At 41.1% G+C, this 22194-nt stretch overlaps 2 protein-coding genes across 2 annotated transcripts; one reads left to right on the plus strand and one right to left on the minus strand.

Annotated features, from left to right (window-relative positions):
* Positions 1 to 1285: 1285 nt before the first annotated feature.
* mettl25 (methyltransferase like 25) lies at positions 1286 to 19911 on the minus strand. Its single transcript, XM_084711347.1, has 12 exons — positions 19634 to 19911; positions 18531 to 18692; positions 18321 to 18427; positions 17511 to 18098; positions 16442 to 16592; positions 13119 to 13213; positions 11691 to 11720; positions 11072 to 11145; positions 9365 to 9458; positions 7635 to 7709; positions 7097 to 7168; positions 1286 to 1633 (listed from the first exon to the last, which is right to left on the minus strand). Exons 1-12 carry the CDS (start codon positions 19845 to 19847, stop codon positions 1526 to 1528), a joined length of 1770 nt encoding a protein of 589 aa, XP_084567473.1. The 5' UTR covers positions 19848 to 19911; the 3' UTR covers positions 1286 to 1525.
* Positions 19912 to 20223: 312 nt separating this feature from the next.
* ccdc59 (coiled-coil domain containing 59) lies at positions 20224 to 21943 on the plus strand. Its single transcript, XM_084710970.1, has 4 exons — positions 20224 to 20544; positions 20876 to 21245; positions 21399 to 21507; positions 21653 to 21943. Exons 1-4 carry the CDS (start codon positions 20397 to 20399, stop codon positions 21815 to 21817), a joined length of 792 nt encoding a protein of 263 aa, XP_084567096.1. The 5' UTR covers positions 20224 to 20396; the 3' UTR covers positions 21818 to 21943.
* The last annotated feature ends 251 nt before the right edge of the window (positions 21944 to 22194 follow it).

Here is a 22194-nt window from a genome sequence, read left to right on the forward strand (position 1 = left end):
AATTGCTTGCTTTCGTGTCAGTCCAGTTTGGCCACTAGAGCAAGCTGTCAGCGCAAAACATGGCGCTGGATCCAAACAAGGTCCAGAAGCAGCAGAGAGACTCGCCATCTGTCTTTACCCAGATAAAAATAAAGCTCTAAGTTTCACCGCAGCGATGTTGACAGACCTATGGATGGCCTACAGATGTGCAGCCTGCTGCAGCTACAAATAACAGCAACCGTGGAAGATGTGACAGGAGGAAGTGCTTCGTACCAGCACTGCACAGCGGGGAAGTGTGTCATCACGCTGTCTTTTGTTTCTGGCTAATTCTGTTCAAAAATAGTCTATGATTTTATAAAACGAATGTTCCTACAGAGTTTTAATCAACACTGTTCACATGCACAGCTGCCATTATCATCACTGACTCAGTGTCAGGACAAAAAAAAACAAAACTGTTCATTATGAAAGAAATAACTTTTGTTAAAAATATCTGCAGCCCTGTCACATGAAAAGTGCGTCTTCATCAACACCACTTGTCTGTTAAAAACGTGTTTATTTGAAATGAACTGGATGCTACTTGATTACTGATATTAAAGTGTTTTTTGTTTTTTTCCTACACAATTGAACTGTCAGTGTTAAGGTTTTTTTGGGCATTCGTACTATCACTTGCAATGGCAGCTTTCAGCCATTTATCCACTACTTTCTGCTAAGTAAATCAACCATTTATCTGTTATTTTTCACTCACTGCTTCAACCATGCATTACGTTTCGCTCACTGTTTCAAGTGTTTATCCCTTACGTTTAGCTAACTTCTTCTGCAGTTTATCCATCACTTCTGGCAAGATTTTTTGTCCCCTAAATGCTCCATTTCCCACCTTTGCTTAGCTCTTGTGTCTCTTTTCTGTCAGCTTTAGTGTAATTCCCACCACCATAATTCATGTGTTAACATTTGTTAGCAAACATGTAAGAAGAGCGTGATTTATGAAATGACCAAGGACAGAGAAAAAACAGAAGAAAAGATTAAAACGGGGTCAAGGGCGCCTCTTACCCTGTCTATCTTTTCCCTTGCTTCCTCTGGTTTGGGAGCCTAGAAATGGGGTTTCCAGATCTGTCAACAGATGGGATCCAAGCCTCTCTAAACCCCACAATGCCCCTGGCTCCCTGAACGGTCCTTAAAAACAAGTGTTTTCTCAAGAGTCACTAAACATAAAGACAAAGGGCTGAGACGGATACAATCCGGATCAATCATACAGGCCTGACTGTTTTTCCAGCTGTTTTGAACTTGCGTTTTCATGAGGAGCACAAGGTCAAGCCAAAAAATATTAAAGATTTATTTTTCATCAAAAACACTAAAGTACGTAAAACAAAACAAGATGTATTGTAAGGGATACAGTGACTGTAGGAATAAATTACAAAATTAAGATTAAATCGTACATATAATTAAAACAAGCAGGAGAAAACACAATCACTCCTGAGTTATGATAGCTGATATAATCATGTCTGATTATGACCAGCGTATTACAATCATGCGCATATGTATAAGTTCATTAGCTTGAAGTTCTGTCTTCATAACTCTTCAGTCCAACGACAGCGTAACATCTTGGCGACAGCAGGGGATCAAAGAGTTGCACCAGAGCAGAGAATGATAAATCCTCCTGCGGGACACAAAGACACACACCCAAAAAACAATAAGACACAACAGAACAGAATAAAAAACACATGCGCATATAAAAAATTCCTGATCCTCCTCCCAGTTTGGCTTTTTGCGACCCTTTGGCATCCTCCGCCATATGATGTTCTCGCGATTAAAGGTTTCTCTATTCGTTCCCCAGAGAAGAAACATCTGTACAAATATTGTGTCAGGTGGACTCCTGTCCATGTGTAAAACAAGTTTGTCTTCCTTGATGCCGTTACGTCATTTTGGAAAAGAAAGAAGCGTTACAAATCATAAACTTTTTCTCCTTGCTTTCAGTTCATATTTAGAAAATACTGTTGCATGCAGCACGCATACATTTGGCGCATACTGCTTCATCGCCTTGACCTTTGACCCTCTTGCTCATTATCCGTCGCAGTCTGTGGTGATATTTGAATTAAAAAAGAAAAAAAAAATGCAGTTTGTAACGCAGCCAGCGATATGTCATCTGTCTGTGGTCTGCCTGCGGCCCAGCTGACGTGACAGATCTTCCGCCGTGCAGAGGATTGTGGGTCAGAGTGGCCAGAAAAGCAGCCTGGCTTGCATATTTCAAAATGTGCATTTAACATCCATGAATCTTCTTTCAGATACAAACTCAGTTCACAAGTGATCCAGACCTGTCGTAAGAGTCATGCGCAGTCAGTCGGCTGTTATCCAACGCAAAGGTTTTCACTGATGACTCTATATTAGTTTAGTTTGAAGACGTTTTGAGTTTGAAAATTAAATTACACTTCATTATCATGTCGACATTATCCTGTTTGTTTTACACATAAAGCGTATGATCACTAATTTAATGATGTATTACCGGCTGTATATCTTCACATGCAGGTTTATGAAGTCTCCGTCCAGGGGAACATCCTCACTTATCCTGTCCTCTGTCTCCGTGATGAAACTTCCCCTTGAACGTCTCTTCCCATTATTGTGGCGAGGCGAGACTTTGAAGCCATTTTCATACCGAGACATTTCTTTTTATTTCAGTGACAGTCCAACCCTCGGGTTGCAGCACTAACAGCACTTATTTTTTTCCCTGTTTCTTGGCTTCAGCAGGCTCTTTAATTCCACTGCTGACGACATTAAAATTATAGATTTTTCTTTAGGGGTCTCTGAAAGCAGCACTTCAAACTCCAAACTGACAAACTTCTTCTTTTTACTCTTTGATGCCATTTTCATGAATGAACACTTCCTGATATAGGATGGGGCAGGAAGTGTAGCCTTATGTGGTCTTATTTATGCGAATTAATCCTTATGCATGTGTACTTAAATATGCACAGACGGCAACCCAAAGTTATGAGTGTTTGCTGAGTATGACCTGGCATGCTTGTGAGAGCCCTTCATGAAAATGTTCTTGCATGAGGTCTAATGTTTTGGGACACGCAGTCTTCTTCTTGCATGCTAAATAGTATAGTAGTATGGGTACTGGAACACACCTTAGGTCTTCAGCCACACTATAGTGGTTTTATAAGGCTGTATTTCTGCTGCACCCAAACAACGTCTGCAGAATAGGAAGAACAGGAAAACCTCCCATTATCCTGACCTCATGCATTATTCCATCCTGCTCTCCTGGTGTATGAGCTACTTCTGCTGTGTTACGTATTTGGAGGAGTTCCCCAACAAGTGAAACCAGACACAGACAGCTGGATTGATTGAATTAGTGTGAATATTGAATTTTATTTAGACCTGGCTGCCAGTGGTGGAGGCTTTGCAGCCATGTTGGCACCAGTTTGTGGACACCTGTGTAATTCTTTCCACAGAGTGGGAGATAGCGTCACAGTCAGAAATGATCTCTCTGACTCAGAATTACAAATAAAAAGCGGTCGTGAGGTTTTTTCCCAGCTAGTTTTCTCATAAATACGGTCTGATGTGAATTTGGCATTAGGCTGATGTTAGCATGCTAACATGCTGACAGATGGACAGTGCCTCCATGTTGCTGTTCAGCAGGTTTAATGCTTGTCCAAGCAGCAAACTCCTGAGCTGAAAAATAAAGCCAATGTTGTGCCAAGTGCAAAAAACTGCAGCTCCTCGAATGGCCACTTGATGCTGGATCCCAAAACAAGTCAATTCCCATAGACTTACATATTAAAACTCTACAGCAGAAGCTAATTAATAGGCTAATTTCCCCCAAAAAAATGTTTTATATATCATACCCATTTGAATTATATTAAGGCTTTAAGTTGTGCATTATTAAGGTTGGGACCTCTTTGAGTGACAGTTGGGTGCCATTAAAGGCAGTTAGCTGCTAAGTAGCTGTGAGCTTCACAGTGAACGCAGCATCTCAAAAACACCTTGAAGAAATCTTGAAATCTGGTACAAATGTCCACTTGGACTTGAACGGATGTGACCTCACAAAACATGTTTTTGGTCGTAACTCAAGAATTCATATGCTAAGTCTGACAAAATTTTACACAAATGTCTAACAGGATACTAGCAGTGCTGAAGAGTAACTACTTACATGTAACTAGTTGCATGTACTTAAATTACAAAATAAATGTAATTCTAATCCATTGATCTTACCGAGAAAACATGTAAATAAACTACTGTTACTAATAAAAATGTTTGTGATTATAAAGGAGTTACATCCAAATGTTTTTTTCAGGTTGCTTGGTGGAGATCTGCAGTCTATTGAGTTTGGTCATGAGCCACATTTTGGACAAACAAAAACATCTGTTGGCACTACGTGGAAAGTTAAGGGATCACCAAAGTTGTTTGGATTCATCCTCTGAGTAACATGAATGTCTGAACAAAACTTCACGCTGATGCATCCCATAGTTACCAAGATATTTCAGTCCGGACCAAAGTGGTGGACCGACTGACAGACCAAAAAACAACATACAAAACACATTTTTTACTGTTTAAGGACTAAAATCCCCCCGTATTTGTAGAACTTCTTCACATGATCAATCAGCATGTCATCCTTCATATTTTGGTCTTTTCTGCAGACACACAGAGACACAGTGTCTGTGTATGTTGCTTAATAAGTGCATCATTGTCTGACTATCAACAGTCTATGGAAATCTACAGTATGTTTCTGGATGATAATCACAGCTCTTGCTCAGAACTTAACCAGATCTGTGTGTGTTTAAGGCTGAACGCACACTTATCATCATATGGATCATATTCACATCCATCCATCACCTCCTCTTTTTCCTCCTCCGCTCCTCCTCCAGGGAGATTTCTGAAAGCTGACCAGCTCTCCTGACGTTATATAGTTTGATTACACGACCCTATTAAGGAAGACCATGTGACACATGTAATCACAGCTTCAAAGCCTCTCGTCTTGTACATATCTCATCACAATGACTCAGACCGAAGATTAGCATGTTGTGTTTGGCTGCAGAAGCTCTACACGTTAAATTGCGGGCTGGTTTTAATTTGGCCGACACCTATATTATTGTCAGTGGACTGAATCGAAAGGTTTGCAGATTCCAGCAGAGGTTTCTGCGTCTTTGCTTTCATCATCCGGGAGGCGAACTTCAAATCCCAATCAACGAGCTGCACGAGCAAATTACGAAGACGAGCTCAGCTGAAAACGGAGAAGACATGAGCCATGTGTGTCACGTGGCTGCTGCTGGTTTAAATCACTGTCAGGAATGACTGCAACTGTTTTTGTGCGATTTATGATTTCTAGTTTAATTTCATTTTGTTTTCAAAGTGGGTTTGAGATTATAAAACTTAATTAAAACTCTACAGAAAAAAAAAATCCAATTACTGCTATTTTTATGAAAAAAATAAATTGACTGAGAAAGAAAATAAATCAAAAACAACTGTGATAGCCAGTGTGTTTTGTTGTTGTTTCTAAAATGTGAAGATCTGCTAATTTTCTTAGTCATCTCTGAGAAAAAAAAAGAAGCACATTTAGGTTTTAAATTGTTGTTCAGAACAAATTAGCAAACTGAGGCTCGTTTCTGGAAGCTTAGAATGAACTTTTTTTTGACGTCCAAACCAAAAAAGAACAACTGCAAGAGCCCACACTCTTAGAAATACAGCTACTAACTAAAACCATAAAGGGTTCTTTAGCAAACCCTTCTGGTTCCTGTTTGAACCTTTTATAGAGGTTCAACTCAGAAATTTTTCCGAGTTCTACCCCCTATGACAGGTTCTACAGAAAACCCTCGTATGGTGTAAGGGCTCCACCCAAAACCCCCTCGGGAGGTTCTATCCAGAGTCTTTCCACCCTCTAAGGGTGCTACCAAGAGCCCATTCAGGAGGTTCCATCGAGGACCTTTCTGTACTCCAAGGGTACAAAGAACCCTAGACGAACGCTTGATGAAAAGAGTTCTTCAAGGATTTTAAAGAACTTTTTCTTCTAAAACTGGAAATGAACTAAAAATGGAACCCTTGGTCTTACAAAGAAGCTTTGACAAACCATTTCTTCAAAACCGGGTTTCATCGGAAGCAAATGGTTCTAGGGTAGAACCTCAGCCCTTCAGAAAGAACCCTTTTGGAACTATTATTTCTAAGAATGCACCAAACGAGTGAGGACTCTGCTTTTCGCTGCTTCGCTCCAGGAAAGTTACATCAGACATTCAATCACAGCTGACATTTTACTTATTCAGACAGGCGGTGAGTTAATGTAGAACATTTATAGCTCTTTGCACTAAAAATGACTTTTCTTCGCCTTTTATTCTGTTTTCTATTAATTTGTTTTGTTGTATTTCTTTTTTCTATTATAGCTCGTCTTTGATGCCATACTGCCGTTTATGAATTTATGCATGTTTTGTATTTATTTCTGCGTCTTTTCAGTGCCATGTGGTTTTTCTCGATGCCACGTTGCACTGTAAAGCAGTTTCATGTTACGTATGTCTACATAAATAAAAGTTATTATTATCTTTATTATTGTATTATTATTGGGCGGCACGGTTCAAACTGCGGTCACAGCAGGGCCTTCCTGTGTTAGGAGTGAGGATGTTCTCCCTGTTCTTGTGTTGGTTTCCTGTGGGTGCTTTGTTTTCCACCACCATCAAAAACATGTATGTTAGGTGTATTCTGCAGTTCCCCTGACCCCTGGTTTATTGTCATTATTGATGAACGGCTCGAGCCCTGCAGCGTGCAAGACATTTATTTAGTTAATTATGACGACTTTGACTCTGCATTTCAAATTGTAGATCACCGAATATGTCACTTCCTGACACGAGGGTAGGACACGTAGCCTTTTTAGGGTTTTAATTATGCTAATTTGCAATTTTCATGAAAATTAAGAATATGAAAATGTTCGTGCACGAGACCCTTTATCTTGCTTTTTAATTAATTATCTTCTGTTTCTCTCCAACACACACAGACATCTTTATATCTGTTCAGTATGACTTCATGCACACATGACGTTCTGAGTTCTCCAGGTTCTGCTAAAAGGAGGGGAGGGGTCCATAAGCTCACAGACCAGTCGAGCTGATTCGTTCTTGAACGACTGATGAGACTGAAATGATTTTACCTGTTCTTTCAGGTAGCAGAGGCGATCGAGGAGAATCAGACCTTCAATACAGGGAGCCAGGGCCACCTTCAACTGCACACACACACGACAGAGGAAACATTTATTCAAGATATAATGATGCATTTGTGTTTTTCACAGCGATCTTTCCATCTATCCGGTATAAAATGGACTACCAATACTTAAACTACGCACTAAAAAAACCCAGCATGACTTGTGTCTTCCAGTAGCTGGTGAGCGATACCCAAAAACCATTTTACTGCTTTATGTCATAAAGGAAAATTGGTATGTTGGTTGACACCACAATTAGTGGCCTCAACTGAAACCAGAGGCTGGTTTTCTTCCATTTCTGTACAATCATTCCTGTATTACGTCCCCGCAGAATACAATGATCTCACTTAATGGTCTGCAATTTATTGGCATTATACATCTCATTTTACAGCAATGAAAATGTTTTACACAAAGTAGAGCTTAAGCAGGTTGTTGTGGCCGGACGTATACGATCGGGAGTTTATAATAAAAGTCGCCGCGCGGGACTCACCATGTTGAAGGCGAGCATCTCGTCCATCCGCGGCGTGTGCGAGTCGTGGTAACCCTGGATGTCGCTGTCAGACAGCTGAGGAGACAGAAAGAGAGGAAGATGTCGTTCATGTGAGTCACTAAATGACGGGGTTTGAAGAAGCGGAGCTGAAGTAAACTCCAAGAAATAAAAGTGCTAATCAGAACCATAAAGGGTTCTTTGACTTCTCCTCGTAGAAAAAAAAAAGCTTTTAAGGTCCTGGTAATGTTTCACATGGAACCCTTTCAGAGAGTTCTGCCTAGAAGTGTTATACCTAGAACGATATGTGAGGTTTCACCCAGAATCCACTATGAAAGTTTACAGAGAACCGTTTTTTTAATGTAATGGTTCCACCCAGATTCCTGTCTGGAGGCTGCATTCAGAACCTTTCAACTGTTTAAGGGTGCTAACAAGAAACCACCCGGGGGGATCTACTAAAAATCCTATTATGTTCCAACATTTTTTTTATCGAGAAACCACTCAGGGGTTTTTTACTGAGAACCCTTTAATATTCCAAGAGTTTTTATCAAGAACCCACCCAGGAGGTTCTTCCTTGAACCCAACATAAATGGTTATACCTATCACCATCCAAGAGCCACCTATGAGACGTTCTACAGAAACTCTTCTGTGGTGTAATGGTTCCAACCAGATCCCTGTCTGGGGTTTCAATCGAGAACCTTTCCACCCATTAAGGGTTCTAGCAAAAGCGCACCCAGAGGGTTCTACTGAGAACCCTTTTAAATTCCAAGACTTTTATCTACAACCCAGTCAGGGGGCTCTACCGAGATCCCTTTTATGTTCCAGGGGTTTTATCTAGAGCGACCACAGGGGTTCTACTGAGAACACTTTTATATTACCGTACACAGAACCATTGACAAAGGAGTTCTTTAACAATCCTTGGAGAACTCTTTCTTCCAAAAAGGATTATCTGGACTACAGAGGGCACTTGGCGAACCTTTTCTTCACAAGAAAATGGTTCCTTCAGGAGGAACTCTTTTGGAGCCCTTATTTCTAATAGTGTAGGAGAAGTTTTTTTTTGGTCCTACTTAGAACCCTTTCATATTCTAAGAAGTTTATCTAGAACCCAATCAGGGCATTCTACTAAGAACACTTTTATATTTCTAGGGCTTTATCTAGAACTCACTATGTGGGTTCTTCTAAGAACCCTTTTCTGTTATGTAACAATCATACCTTGAAGTACTTTTTTTTCCAAAAAGGGTTCTCTGGACTACAAAGAGACCTTGACAAACTTTTTCTTAAAAAAAAAAAGAGGTTCCTGAGAAGCAAATGATTCTAAGTTGGATCTCAGTCCTTCAGGAAGAACCCTTTTGGAACCATTGTTTCTAAGAGTGCTGGAGGACTAAAAGAGAAAGAGGGTTTGTGTCTCTTGGAGTTATGAGTGACACAACACAGACAGAAATACGTCATCTTTATTCCCATGGATACCCAGGGATCAACTCCTCAACATCCCGCTGCCAGGCAACATCCTAAACCAAGAGAGCAGCTATCTATCAAGCACCTGTGGAGTTTACTAACCTGACACCAAGTGGAAGATTTAAATAAACACAAATGAGGAAAACATTTTCCCTCCAATCGTGCCAGAATCATGAGCATTTCTCCGATAGTACTGTGTTATTTTTGTGCTGTGTGTGTTTCCACAGTCTGTTTCTGGAAGGCGTTCTCTAAGACGACCGTAACGTTCTGATCCCGACCTTCGATTCATCCAGTTCCAGTCTGCGCAGAGCTCGCCGAACGTAGTCCACGAATGATTTAGCCTTGGAGTAGACGTTCCCGACTCGCTTTTCACTGCAGAGAAACACACAAACAGCACATGCATCATTTCTCGGTCCCTGAACCTCTCATTTCTGCCCAATGAAATAAACATTCGCTCCTTTAGTTTCACGTTGTGTCTCCTGCTTTATTTTTTTTTAAATTACGCCTTAGCAACCAAAACCAAACTGCTGAACACTTCTTCTAAGGAACTGAGCAGTGATGAATAGGTGCTGCTCAGAGAAAAGTAATGGATATTCGATCCTGATCTGATGTTAGTCATTAACTGAAGGTCACAGAGCAAAGGGGGACCAGCAGGTAAAGATCAGTGTCTTTGATCGAGCACATTTGATAAGGGCTAATTCAAATCTGCCGTATTTAGCTCTATAATTCAGTTTATTTCGGTAGAGGAGAGCAATGACCATCATCCACCAAATATCTGGAAATGCCTTAAAATTCTCAGTCATTAGGAATGCAAAATAACAACCGCAAATGACCCCAGAACTTAAGATTTTATGGGTGTAAACCAGCAGGTTTTGACGTTTAGGAGCCAGCAGTTACTCATGTTTGGAAAGGAAAGCATAACAAACTGAACACAGGCCAAACTGAAGCACATTCTTCCTTCTCCTCATGTTCTTCATGGTAGCGTCTGGAAAAAGTTCTCTTCTATAAATAGGAAACAACAGATGGCGATATTGAAGGCAATCTTGAGATACTGCAGTTACAAGAGTGGGACACACACGAGGTTACAATAACCTTTGACCAGCAAAATCTAAGTCCGAGTCCAAGTTGACATTTGTGCCAAATTTGAAGAAATTCCTTCAAGCTGTTCTTGAGATATTGTGTCCATAAGAAAGGGATGGACGGACAACCTGAACACATAATGCCTCAGGACACGGCTGTCCCCGGTGCGATGGCATACAAAGAATAACACTCTGCAAACATGGCTCATGGTGTGTTTGCTAGAACGGGACCTTTTCAGGAGATAGAAAAGATTTTCCAGCGGCAAATTTTGCAGAATATGTTAATTTCCTCAGCTACGGAGGATAATGCAAGATCACTTTCAACGTTGCTTTCATGCACACTGCAGTGGGCATTTAGTTTGTTAGCTAAAAGCTGCAGATTGGCTGTTGTTGCATTTATTTCTGCTGTTCTATCCATAAGTCTCCTCCCTCACCAACACGATTTACGCCTCCGACTTACTTGAAGCTAAAATTGAGCACCTGTATTTTCCTGTCCGTCAAAACAAGCTAGCTAGTCAGTGACAAATGAGGTGGAAGCTGGAATCCAGCAAATTTGGATTGAAATGACTTAATCAATTATCAAATCTTTCCTTGATTGAAATTTTCTGTCTAATCCTCATCTTAATTTTTCACTTTATCTTCACCTCTCAAGCAAAACCTGGTTTCCTCCTGTGTATATGTGACCCTTGTTTGCCAGATTTGGCTCATCTGTGGCCGAAATAAACCAGAAACAAAACCTTTTTTCTGGTTCAGAGAAAAAACAGTCAGCTTTACACTGCTACCGAAACGCCTGCAGAGCACGTGAGTGAAATAATGCACGATCGCAGAAAAAAAAAAGGTGTTAGACACTTGCTGTAATTCCTCATGCTAAAGTGCTGCCAGATGTCAGCAACAGCTGGGTGTTACCTTTTAAAGGAGCCGTAGTGATCCCTCAGAATAACGTGAAGGACCGCTCGGTAAAACAGGGACTCCATCTGAATCTGTGGAAAAACATCAAACACAACTTGATTCAACATGATGCAAATTTACTGTACGTTCCATGCAGAAACTGTTATTCCCCCGTGATTCATCCGGCATGTGTGCGAACGGCTGATGAATATTTCTGACACTTTCCAGGCCTGATGCAAGACTAGCGAGCAATCAAGCAGCCCCGGCTCCAACCGGCAATCAATCTTACCGTGATTGCATTAATATTTATAAACATTCCATATTAATGGCTGCTGGTATCGTCTATCAGCTTTGGCCCCGAGCCCCGCGCTCCGCATTTCAAATAAATACACTGTAGTCAATCACAGACTTAAAACAATAGCAGAATTAATGAGCTGATTGTTTGAACGCATGTAAGAGATCAACGGTGAAGATAATACAGACCCGAGTGACTGTGAACACGCATATTTGCGGATGGAAATAATTTGATGGATTTGTTTTGATGGTTGTGAAGTAATGACAGTTTTCTCCCATTCTTGTGCCATGACGACTGTTAATTTATGGTATTGATTACAATTAGTATGCATGCTTTACTCACCCCTTGGCCGAGTGAGACTCTCTCGAGTGCCTGTTTAAAAAAAGAAAAGAGTGTTACAGATGAAAACTTAAGTCACAAAAGTAAAAAACACCTCTGACACCTCATAAAACCCTCATTAAAAACTACTTCATCCACATGCCCTGCTCATAACCCGCAGTAAATTACGACTCATTACAGATGCTTTTGTTACACGTTGAGTTTGAAACGTCCTGAGCGGTAAAATAAGTTTAAGCAATTGCAACAGCGACTGAGCCCCTCCTGCCAACAGCAGCTGTCCAATCAGAGATTAGCAACCATAACTAGAGCAACACAAGTTTGTCTGTTTCTCTACATGAGTCATTCCCAAACTTAGGAATGCCACAGCCCAATGTGAAGTCTGAAAAATCTTCTGCAGCTCACTCAAACCTTTAATCACAAGTCTGATCGATGCACGAGACGAGTCGTACCAATGACGAGATATAAGATACGTTCCAGTGTTAATGTGACGGGGCACCAAATGAAGTGACTTGACTTAAGCCAGACTTAAGTCACAAATTTGAGAACTTTATCTAAGACTTGACTTTGACTCGGTATTCATGACATGAGATTTGATTTAGGCGTGAGACAGATGACCCACAGAGGCCAAAGCACGAGGCAGCTATCATGGAGCGGGCTAAGAAGTAAAAAACAAATTAGAAAATTTATTTGATCCACCACCACAAAATGTAAAATATCAGTAAGATTTTTAAAGTGTAAGCAGGCAGCAGCAGTTAAAATTAAAACTCAACTTTTCACGACCAACAATTATTTTCAATGTCGATTAATCCGTCGATTACTTTCTCAATTAATCCTTCAGTTGTTTGGTCTATAAAATGTCAGAAAATGGTGAAAAATGTCAATCAGTGTTTCCCACAGCCCAAGATGACGTCCTCAAATATCTTGTTCTGTCCACAACCCAAAGATATTCAGAAAATATTCACATTTAAGAAGCTGAAATCAGAGAATTCTGACTTTTTTTTTCTTCATTCTCAGATGGATTAATCATTTATCAAAACAGTTTGCAATGTAATTGCCAATTTAGTTTAATAATCAATTAATAATTGATTAATCATTGCAGCTTTGCTGTCTTTAAACCGATTTAAATGTCCAAACTGTGGTGGACCATCAGATCATCATATGACCTGACTAGTGACTTGCTTGGCCTCAGCAATGACTTGACTTCCCTGATTCTCACCACAGTAACCTGGGACTTACTCGAGACCTGAAGGTTTAGACTTGAGACTTGCACATGTGCAGTTTACCACGAGTCAGCTCTACTTATTAAAAGTTAAAAAGGTTCTGACATACACTGAGCAAAGCCCAGACAATAGCTGTTACTGTCTGAAGGTCACATGTTTGTGTAGGAAAGAAGCTGATGTGCACATTTTTCCTGGTGTCGTTCAAACTTACCAAACACGCAGACATCCTGGCGTTTCTGCCACAGAACCAGGACTGGTCGCGGAGGTACTGACTCAGAGGGAAACCACACACACCGCTCAAACACTCTGTGAGGGAACACACAGAGATAATGGGGCTAAACTGATTGGGGGCTTGTCAAACAACTGCAATCAGCGGGTATGAATTTTAAGTATTTGCCAAGGAAACTTCAGGATAGCAGGAGAAGGAATTTTAATCCTGATTTATGAAGACGGAGAATCCTCTTCTTTTCTATGTGGCTGTAATAGATCGTCCAAAGTGTATGTGAATGCCTGTTCAAATAATTTACAGGCTGTTTGCGTCTTCAACATCAGCGAAAACGTTTGACAGTTAGGGAAAAACACTTATTTTGATGAATGTAGGAAGCTACAGCCACAAGACTGTCAGCTTAGCTTAGCTTTGAAGCTATAGCTAGGAGATTGTGAGCTTAGCATAAGTCTCTTAGCCATAGCATCATTTTCATCAAAGCTACAAGATGAAAAGGTTAGCTTAGTTTATTATTTCCTAGCTATTAGCTCAATTTTCATTATGGCTAGAAGATGAAAATGAATCTCATCTAACTCGTGTCAGGAAAGTAGATAAACATATTTCCAAAAATGTCGAACTATACAAAACTTTAAAAGAATTATTTTGCCTTAGAAACTTTGCTGTTTTATGAGGAGCAATGAGCACCACACATTTCCAACCCTTGCAAAGCTTAGCATACACACACACACACACAGATTCCCAGTGGGAGGATGCTGAGTGTGACTACTTGACAACCTGCCATCCTTTTCATGTCATTTCTAAAAGGGTCAGTGGCCGAGGCCAAGGCGCAGTGGATCCAGAGGGATACGGTCAAAAGAAGCAGTAATAACATGTGCAGCTGCGGCCTGAACACGCTAACGTGTTAGCAGTCAGGTTAGCTTTCATTCAGCCCAGCGCCGCCTGTTGACAGAGGCCCCTCGGAGGCAATTGAAGTCGACAAGCCTTTCCTCCGTCTGAAGGCGAGATTACACGGAGCTGTTTATAGTAGCCAGCCTCATGGTGGCCACAGAGTTCACATCTGAAGTGGCCACCTTCATGCACTGCCGCTCTGGGAGACAAATATTTCTGACGTCCCCGTGAGCAATCGCACACTTGCAAACACTCGGTGAGGAGACGCTCCGGCTCCAGACGTCAGACGCCTGAATGTGCTCATCGCAGAGCAGTTGTTGTTGTGGTTGTGAGTAAACAGCATGAGATTTGACTCCTCATTCCACATAAGGCACTAAACATGGATGATGCGTTTAAGGACGTGCTTCATTCCCAAATAAGCAGATCACATAGATGTATAGCTGTCTTATATGATGAAGCTTTTTTTATCTTGTTTGTTCAATATGTAGAAAACCAAAGCAATTAAATTTCTGGCTTTGTGGTAGATCTTTTACCAAATAAACTGTGCATTTACTTCAAAGCTAGCAAGTGAGGAGATGAAAGCTACAGCTAGAAGATTATTAGCTTAGCTTACCATCTCAGATGCCTAAAAGTAGAGCAGTTGTTGTTGTGAGTGAACAGCATGAGATTTGATTCCTGATTCCACATAAGGTACTAAACATGGATGATGCATTTAAGGAACTGCTTCTTTCCTAAATGAGCAAATCACATAAATGTGTAACTGCCTTCTATAATGAAGCTTCTCAGCTCTTCAGCTCCATTTGCAGGGTGAGGTAGGCCACCACAGGAGCTGGCCTGCAGCCCAGACTGCACTGTAAGGCCAACAGGGGAGAAGTGTGTGTGTGTGTGTGTGTCTGACTTTGTTCACTTCTTTAAAAGATCAAGTTCGAGAAACAAGCGCGGAGCGGAGTGTTTTCAATCAGCTGTCGTGATATCATTTTCCGCTCTTGGCTGAAGCTACGTCGGGGCCCCGATGACGTGAGGGTCGAAGGTCGCGCTGTTAACAAGAGATGACGCGATGCTGTATCGACCGTGGCGACGAGGGCTCTTTTCTCATGGATGCGCGGAGGGTACAGCCACAGCATGAGGACACATGTAGACGATTTCATACCTCATAAACTGAGCAGTGAAGGAGCATGAAATGAGGATGATATCACGCTATTATCTGCATTTTGGCACCTGAAGTGCACAGAATAGTTTGGATTATTTGAAGTGGGGTTGTATGAGGTACTGCTCCATGGTTGGTGTGTTGCCCACAGAAGACGGCGGTCGGCACACCAGCAGGAGCACTGGTTTAGGAAGCTAGGGTCTGCAGCAAAACATATTTTAAATAAAATCAGTTTAAGTGCACACAGTATTTACAGGCTTGAGGAGTAATGGATTACATTTCTCTAGTGAAGAAAAACTTCACTGGGTGTAAATTTCAACATCATTTTGTCTTTAAATCAGAAACAAGGAACAGATACAGCTCTGTCTTCAGCTGTGAAAACACTGCCATCATCCAAGGACTCAACATCTTATTTAAAGAAACATTTACAGGAAACTGATAACATTAGCTACACAGACCAATCGCTAACATTAGCTACACAGACCAACCACTGATATTAGCTACGCAGACCAACTGTTAACATTAGCTTCACTGAGCAACTGCTAATGTTAGCTACACAGACCAATCGCTAACATTAGCTTCACTGACCAACTGTTAACATTAGCTTCACTGACCAACTGCTAATGTTAGCTCCAATCTGTTGGTGTGTTTGTGTTATTGTGTGACTTCGGTTTCATAAAAGGTTAGTTCGGATTCACCAAAGTTCCAAAATAACACAAAGAAATTAACCAGTCAAGGCAGCAGAGGACCAGCAGCTCCTCTGACTTGTGAGATAAAACCACTGTGTTTGCCAAAAGAGTTTGGTTGAGCAAGAGAGAGTGATACTTGGCTTATATAACTGTGGTTTCCAGTTGGACAGCAATGTAAAAATTCTAAATGCATAACTGATCACTCCCAATTGATTTCCTGCAAAATTAAAAGGTCGAAAAAAAAGAAATCTCTTTTTCAGTGGCTTTAAGAAGGCATCCTAAATCCATAAATCCACTCTAATGGTTCAAACAGCAGCTTTCTGAGCTCAACTCAGTCTCCAGAAGACTAACTTGGCCGAGTTTTCCAGACTCTCAGCGGAACATTGGACTTGTTTACTATAAAATGTGAATATAAGTGTTTATGTGGGAAGACGGAGACGTGGATCAGAGTGATGAAGTGAACGCTGCAGGTGTCTGTGGTGTGATTATGGGACGTGGGAGAGTGAGAGTCAGAAACAGAGATATGGACTGCGAGCCATGGGTACAACGGGAACCATATGTTCTCTCTGCGTGTGTGTGGTTACCGTGTCCGGCCGACGGGTCAAACTCCTCAGACAGCAGGTGATAGCAGCAGCCCACGCTGCAGACTGCGGTCAGCTCCGCTTTAGCCACAAACATCCTCAGGGTGCTGGGAGCCAGGTCGCCGCACGTATGCAGGCCGACCACGACCGCGTCCTGGAATTCAGAGAAAGCAGAGAACAGAAGAAGAGGAGGTGTGGAGATCGATTGTAGAATTTATTGATGATGACGCGGTGCAGATTTGGCACCACGATAACATCCCACACTTTCTCTAGTAATGCAAACTCCAGCCGCTGCTGTGACAGACTTCTAATTTTAGGAGCTGCTTTGTTACTATACTGTACAGCTGGCCTCGTATCAGCACCACCGCCGCCGCTGCTGCTGCCCGAGCTCACAGTAAATCTGTTTTCAACATTTAGGCCGGGCTGCATCAACAAGGATTTAAATAATGTTGCACCAAAAACTGAAAACCTCTGAAAACCTCAGTTTTGTTTTTACTCCAGAGATTAAATTTAATTCTGTAGCACCAAAACTTTAAACCCCAATTTAAAATGTGATCAAGTATCAACTTTAAACTTAAATACTTAAAGGTCTGACTTTGAGGTGGACTGGGCAAAGGGGCAAAAACAATGTAACAGTTTGTTAACTTTGTAGCTAGCTAACGAACAACATAAAATCTGTTTTGTTTCTGTTTTTTCAATTGTTTGCTAACTAGCAAACAACTGTTAACTTATTTATTTGCTAGAAAACAATATTATGTGTTTTTTAATTTTTTTAGCCAGCTGGCAAACAATTCAAAATGTTGTTAAATTTTCAGTTAGCTAGCAAACAATGCACCATTTTGTTAACCTTTTCACTTGTGAGCAAACAATGTGACGTTTTGTTAGGGAATACATGTTGATCGATTTAACCTCATTCAGTGCATCTTCATATTGATTCAACTATTAAATTTCGGTTTACATCAATAAAACCTGGATTTACTAAACTGAGATAAGTTAATTTAAGAATTGAATTTACTGACTTTGCTAAACTCTGATTAGAAATAATCTTATATTAAATTAATGTTTAGCTCACCTCCAGCTCGTTGATGAGCTCTCGGAGCTCCGTCTCCGCGGTAACGTATGATGTGAGGGGTGAGAACACGTTGCTGGCACCGTCCGCCCTGTTCTGAGCTTTCCTCTCCAGGTTCTCCCTCTTCCTCCTCTCCCTCTCGTCAGCGCTCAGCTGGCTGGGGGGAACTCTGGGGGATGTAGTCTGAATCACATCCAGCGATAGGGCACTGAGGAAGAGCTCCTCTGGTTCTGGGTTTGGCTCTGAACGCGTTTCCACTGCAGGGTCGCCATCTGATAAACCAATTAACGCCTTCTCCTCCTCCTGCAACACAACTCGTGCTGCTCTGTCTCTGTATAAAACATCATCGTCTCCGTTCATCCCAGGTTTTGCTTCTTTTAACTCCTCCTGAGGTGAGTGTGTGGCCTCTCCTCGTGCCCTCGCCGCCTTGCTGTGTTTCTGATACGACCTGGAGAACTTCTTTAGCTTGCGGTTCCTCTCCTGAGCTCCGTGAGTGTTGGTGCTGGAGGAGTCGATGCCGTAGACCCGGAGGCCGTACCGCAGAGACAGGAAGGAGCTCAGGTAGCCCTTCCCTGAACCCACATCTATCACCTGGGTGGGAAAGAGAAGATCACAACTGCAATCAGAAATCATTCAATCACACTGAAGTCACACAAACTAACTAACCAAATATACCACTAAACCACTAAATATAGTGTATACTTCAAGTGCTATCATTTTTTTTAGGTGGACCAAAAAAAATATGTTCTGCAGGTGACATTGGTGCCACCGTCTGCTTCACCAAACTGGGGAACTTTAACGATGTTCCTCCACCTGTTTGACTCCACACTGCTGCGCCAGACAGGCCACCACCTCAGACATGGACTGGACCTCATGAGACTTCTTAGAGTTCATAAACTCATCCGGCTCCAGCTCAGAACCTGAGTGAAAAAGAACCAAAAAAAATCATGTAATGGACAATCCTTGACTGGTTTCCTCCTCTCAGCATGAAACAATGAATTCAGACTGTCCATTCATTCCTACCTGAGTCTTCCCTCGTACCTCTGAGGGCCTGCAGGAGCTCGTCCCTGCTCATACAGACTCCGAGGCCGGGGAGGGAGTGGGCCTGAGCCGCCCGCAGCAGCTCATGAGCATCGACCAGCCGGTTTGTGTCACGGCAAAACCCGAATGTGGTCCTGGATCGATCTGTTTACAGACAGACAGAAATAATGTTGAACAAGATAGTGTTTCATGTAAGAGGCTATTTTTTCCTTTGTATTGAGTGTTTTTGAGATTTTAGTGCTAAGAATAAAAGCAAAAAGCAGACATATTGTTTTGCTTGAGCCTAAGACCCATCCAAACACAAAGGAGAGGACAATTCTCTTTGTGTTGCTTTCAGCATCGAAAAATTACATTTTAAAAATTTAACAGCAAGATGGATGAGCCACAGAGCTCTGTGTGAACAGTTTTCATTCAAACTTCTTTCTATTGAAGAAATAATCCCCATGAAGTCTCTTTGCTTCAGCTTCTTAAAAATAAAGTAAATAAAAAACTGGATAGTTTGTGAGATTTTATACTTGTTTTTTAAACCCAGTGCATTAAAAAGTAGAAATGCAACAATTAGATCACTGATTAGTCAAGCAAAAGAAATTAATTACCAACTATTTTGATAATCAATCAATTGTTTGAGTATGTTTTCAGGCAAAAAAAAAAAAATCCCTTTGTCATTTGTGACAGTAAATGAAGAAAATAAAGAATCTTTGTGTTTTGGACTGTTGGTTGGACAAAAGAAAATATTTGAAGATGCCATTGTGATGACCATTTATCACAATTTTCTGATCAAACAATTAATTGATTAATTGTGTTTATTAATCAGTTTAATCAATGATGAAAATAATAAATAATCATTATCTGCAGCCTTATCAGGGTCCAACAATAGGGATTACCTCCTTGCCCAGGGCAAGTAAATGAGACAAGTCACTCACCTGACCAGGCAAGGTGTAAAAAAAAAAAATGGTAATCATACAGTAATATATATTAGTAATTGGTTAATACTGTAAATGCTTGTTAATACATGGACTTTGGTCCTGATTTGTAAAGGTAAGTGGTCCTGCTGTCCACACGTTCAAGGTTGTTTTTTTTTTTACCGTTGTCTTTGTGTTGTGGCGCCCTCTGCTGGTCACTGCAGGAGCTCACAGCTGTCAGGACCTCCTGAGGTTTCACGGCTATGAAGCTGCTCCACACGTCCTGAGTGTAAAACTCCACAGTGTGAGCGTTAGCGATACTCAGAGTGACACACAGAAACCTCTTCACTTCGTCTATAAGTCGTTGAATTTCTGAGAGGCTGCATGAGGAGGACATCGTGTTAAAAAGCTCTCCAAAGAGGACCCGAGGAGCGAAGCATGAAGGAAGGAGTCGTCCACCGCCGATGATGAACGATCAGGCATGAGCAATCGAAAACACTGCTCGATGATTTCATTGCACTTTTTTTTCTCCTTGTGAATTACTTCTGCTCGCACAGATGAGACCACAAGGAAGAAAAATGCATATCAGAGAAAATTTAATCGAATTGATAAATTTTTTTCTCTTCATTTTTTAAAATACTGCTTGGAAATATTAATAGATATGTTTAGCTATTTTATTGCCTGTTTGACAAGGCTTCTATAAGGTTTTGGAGACAAAATAGTTGTGTCGTTGTCCGCAATGGCATGAATATAGAAATGTCTTCATATAAAATGAACCGACTCAGAAATTAACATTTTTTTACCCCGAGATATGACGCTCCGTAATCGATTTTTCACGTCTGCTTTGTATACGTCATCACTTCGCGTCTGTAAGGAAATGGCATGCAGGCTGAATCCCGCATGAGTGTTGTAAACATTTCACTCTCCCCGATAGGATTTAACTAAAATGGCACCGACAGATCGAAAAATGAAGAGTAAAGAATTTACAGCGAAAGATGGAAAGTCGAAGAAGCCAAATCAAAACTCACAGGGTGTCAAGAAGAAGAGGAAATGGATCCCCGAGCACAAGTTTTTCGAGGGCAATATGAAGGAAGGTTGGTTTTTACTAAACACAACGAACAGCTGCTCTCTTTAAGTCCTAAGAAACTGTGGTTAGATAATCAATTAGAGTTTAGTTAATTCATCCAGATGCATTTAAAGAGAAAGACAGGAAATAACGGGGCACAACCAAACTCCACTTAGAAATCTATCAATTTAAAATGTTATTTAAATTTAACAAATTTTAAAACTAATGAAAATATTTTTAAATGTAATTTACGAAACATCTGAGTCTTCTAATAAATTCAGCATATAGTGGTCCACAATTAACCTTCTGTATACAATAAAATATCAACTCAATATTTCATGGTATGTCTTTGTCTTCAGGTCAAGGGTTTGCTTTCAAGAGGAAGGAAAAAGTCAAACATGAGTACAACAAGCTGCTACGAAGGGAGAAGAAGAAGAAGAACCCTGAGACCAAATCGCTGTACAAGGACGAGTACCCGGAACACCTCAAGCACCTGTACATGGCCGAGGCAGAGAAACTGAAGAACGAGGCCTGGACCAACAGAGTGAACAGGAGTAAGCTGAGGATGAAAGGGCAGGAGAAGGCGGACGAGAGAGAAGGTGATGATGATGATGCTGCTGCACACCAGAGTGAAGCGGCTGATCCAGATCCAGATGTTACTGGTGGATCTGAGCTGACAGATTCTGTCACTGGGATCAGTGAGGCAAAGGAAGCCCCAGAGAAAGAAAGGTGAGAAAGTGTCTGGAGTCACAGCTCTGTGGGGAGACCGATTATTCTGGCAGTACTATCGCATGTTACACGTGTTGACCTGGTTAGTAACAGGTAACATTATTAGGATTAGGAATCACAGAGAAACACTGCTTTTATTTTATTTTCTTCCAGTCTTCCAATGAGCAACCGCATGAGGAAAAAACTGCTGAAGAAGACGTCTTACCAGAGGACGAAAGAGGAGTTTGAGGCAATCAGAGAAAAACGGAGAAAAAAGAAAGAGGTGACGTTTTTCCTCTTTATTGTTGTTTATTACCCACGAAAAATAAGGTCACAGATTTATATTTTTTTTGTGACTTCAAATGTGACTTTCTACTGACAGGTTGTTTTGTTCTTTTGCTTTTGTGTTTTATGTTGTTTGATCCCAGGAGTACCTGAAGGACAAGCAGCAGAGAGAAGAAGCCATTCAGAAGTACAAACAGAAAAAGATGGAGACGTTTCAGATGTTGAGCAAAAAGACCAAGAAAGGACAGCCTAACCTGAACCTGCAGATGGAGTATTTACTTCAGAAGATCCAAGGAACTGGGAAATGACCCCGGAGTCGGAGCTGATACTGGGGAATTAATGGGAAAAGACTGGACCTTTTACTGGATTATGGCAGAAGAAGAAACTTTTTCATGTCAAGGACCCTGACGATAGATGCCTTTTAGACCACAGAGCCCCAGTTTAAGAGGATTTTGTCATAGGAGCCTCTTTCTTTTTTTCTTTTTTTTGGTAAACCTGTATAAGAACCATCATTAATAAATGGTAAATTGTTGGTTAAATAAACTTTAGTTATTTATAAAGTGTTGACCAGAGAAGGAGAGATCTGCACACCACAAAGGACCAGTTTAAAGTGTTTATTTGCGTGATTTTTCAAGCTCCAGGCTTTTTATCAGACTGCTTCCCCTATATACAGAGAGATGCCATC

This window comes from Lutjanus erythropterus, chromosome 22 (genome assembly GCF_056507025.1).
Source record: "Lutjanus erythropterus isolate fLutEry1 chromosome 22, fLutEry1.hap2, whole genome shotgun sequence".
Taxonomy (NCBI): Eukaryota; Metazoa; Chordata; class Actinopteri; order Lutjaniformes; family Lutjanidae; genus Lutjanus; species Lutjanus erythropterus.

Bases quoted from the DNA above. Each gene is read 5' to 3' on its own strand.
- mettl25 (XM_084711347.1), bottom strand. From the start codon at position 19,847: ATGTCCTCCTCATGCAGCCTCTCAGAAATTCAACGACTTATAGACGAA. The intron at 11,721-13,118 runs GTAAGTTTGAAC...TTTTTTAAACAG, and splicing joins CCAGGATGTCTGCGTGTTTG to GCACTCGAGAGAGTCTCACT. The intron at 1,634-7,096 runs GTAAAATCATTT...TGTGTCCCGCAG, and splicing joins TCTGCTACCTGAAAGAACAG to GAGGATTTATCATTCTCTGC.
- ccdc59 (XM_084710970.1), top strand. From the start codon at position 20,397: ATGGCACCGACAGATCGAAAAATGAAGAGTAAAGAATTTACAGCGAAA. The intron at 20,545-20,875 runs GTTGGTTTTTAC...CTTTGTCTTCAG, and splicing joins CGAGGGCAATATGAAGGAAG to GTCAAGGGTTTGCTTTCAAG. The intron at 21,508-21,652 runs GTGACGTTTTTC...GTTTGATCCCAG, and splicing joins AACGGAGAAAAAAGAAAGAG to GAGTACCTGAAGGACAAGCA.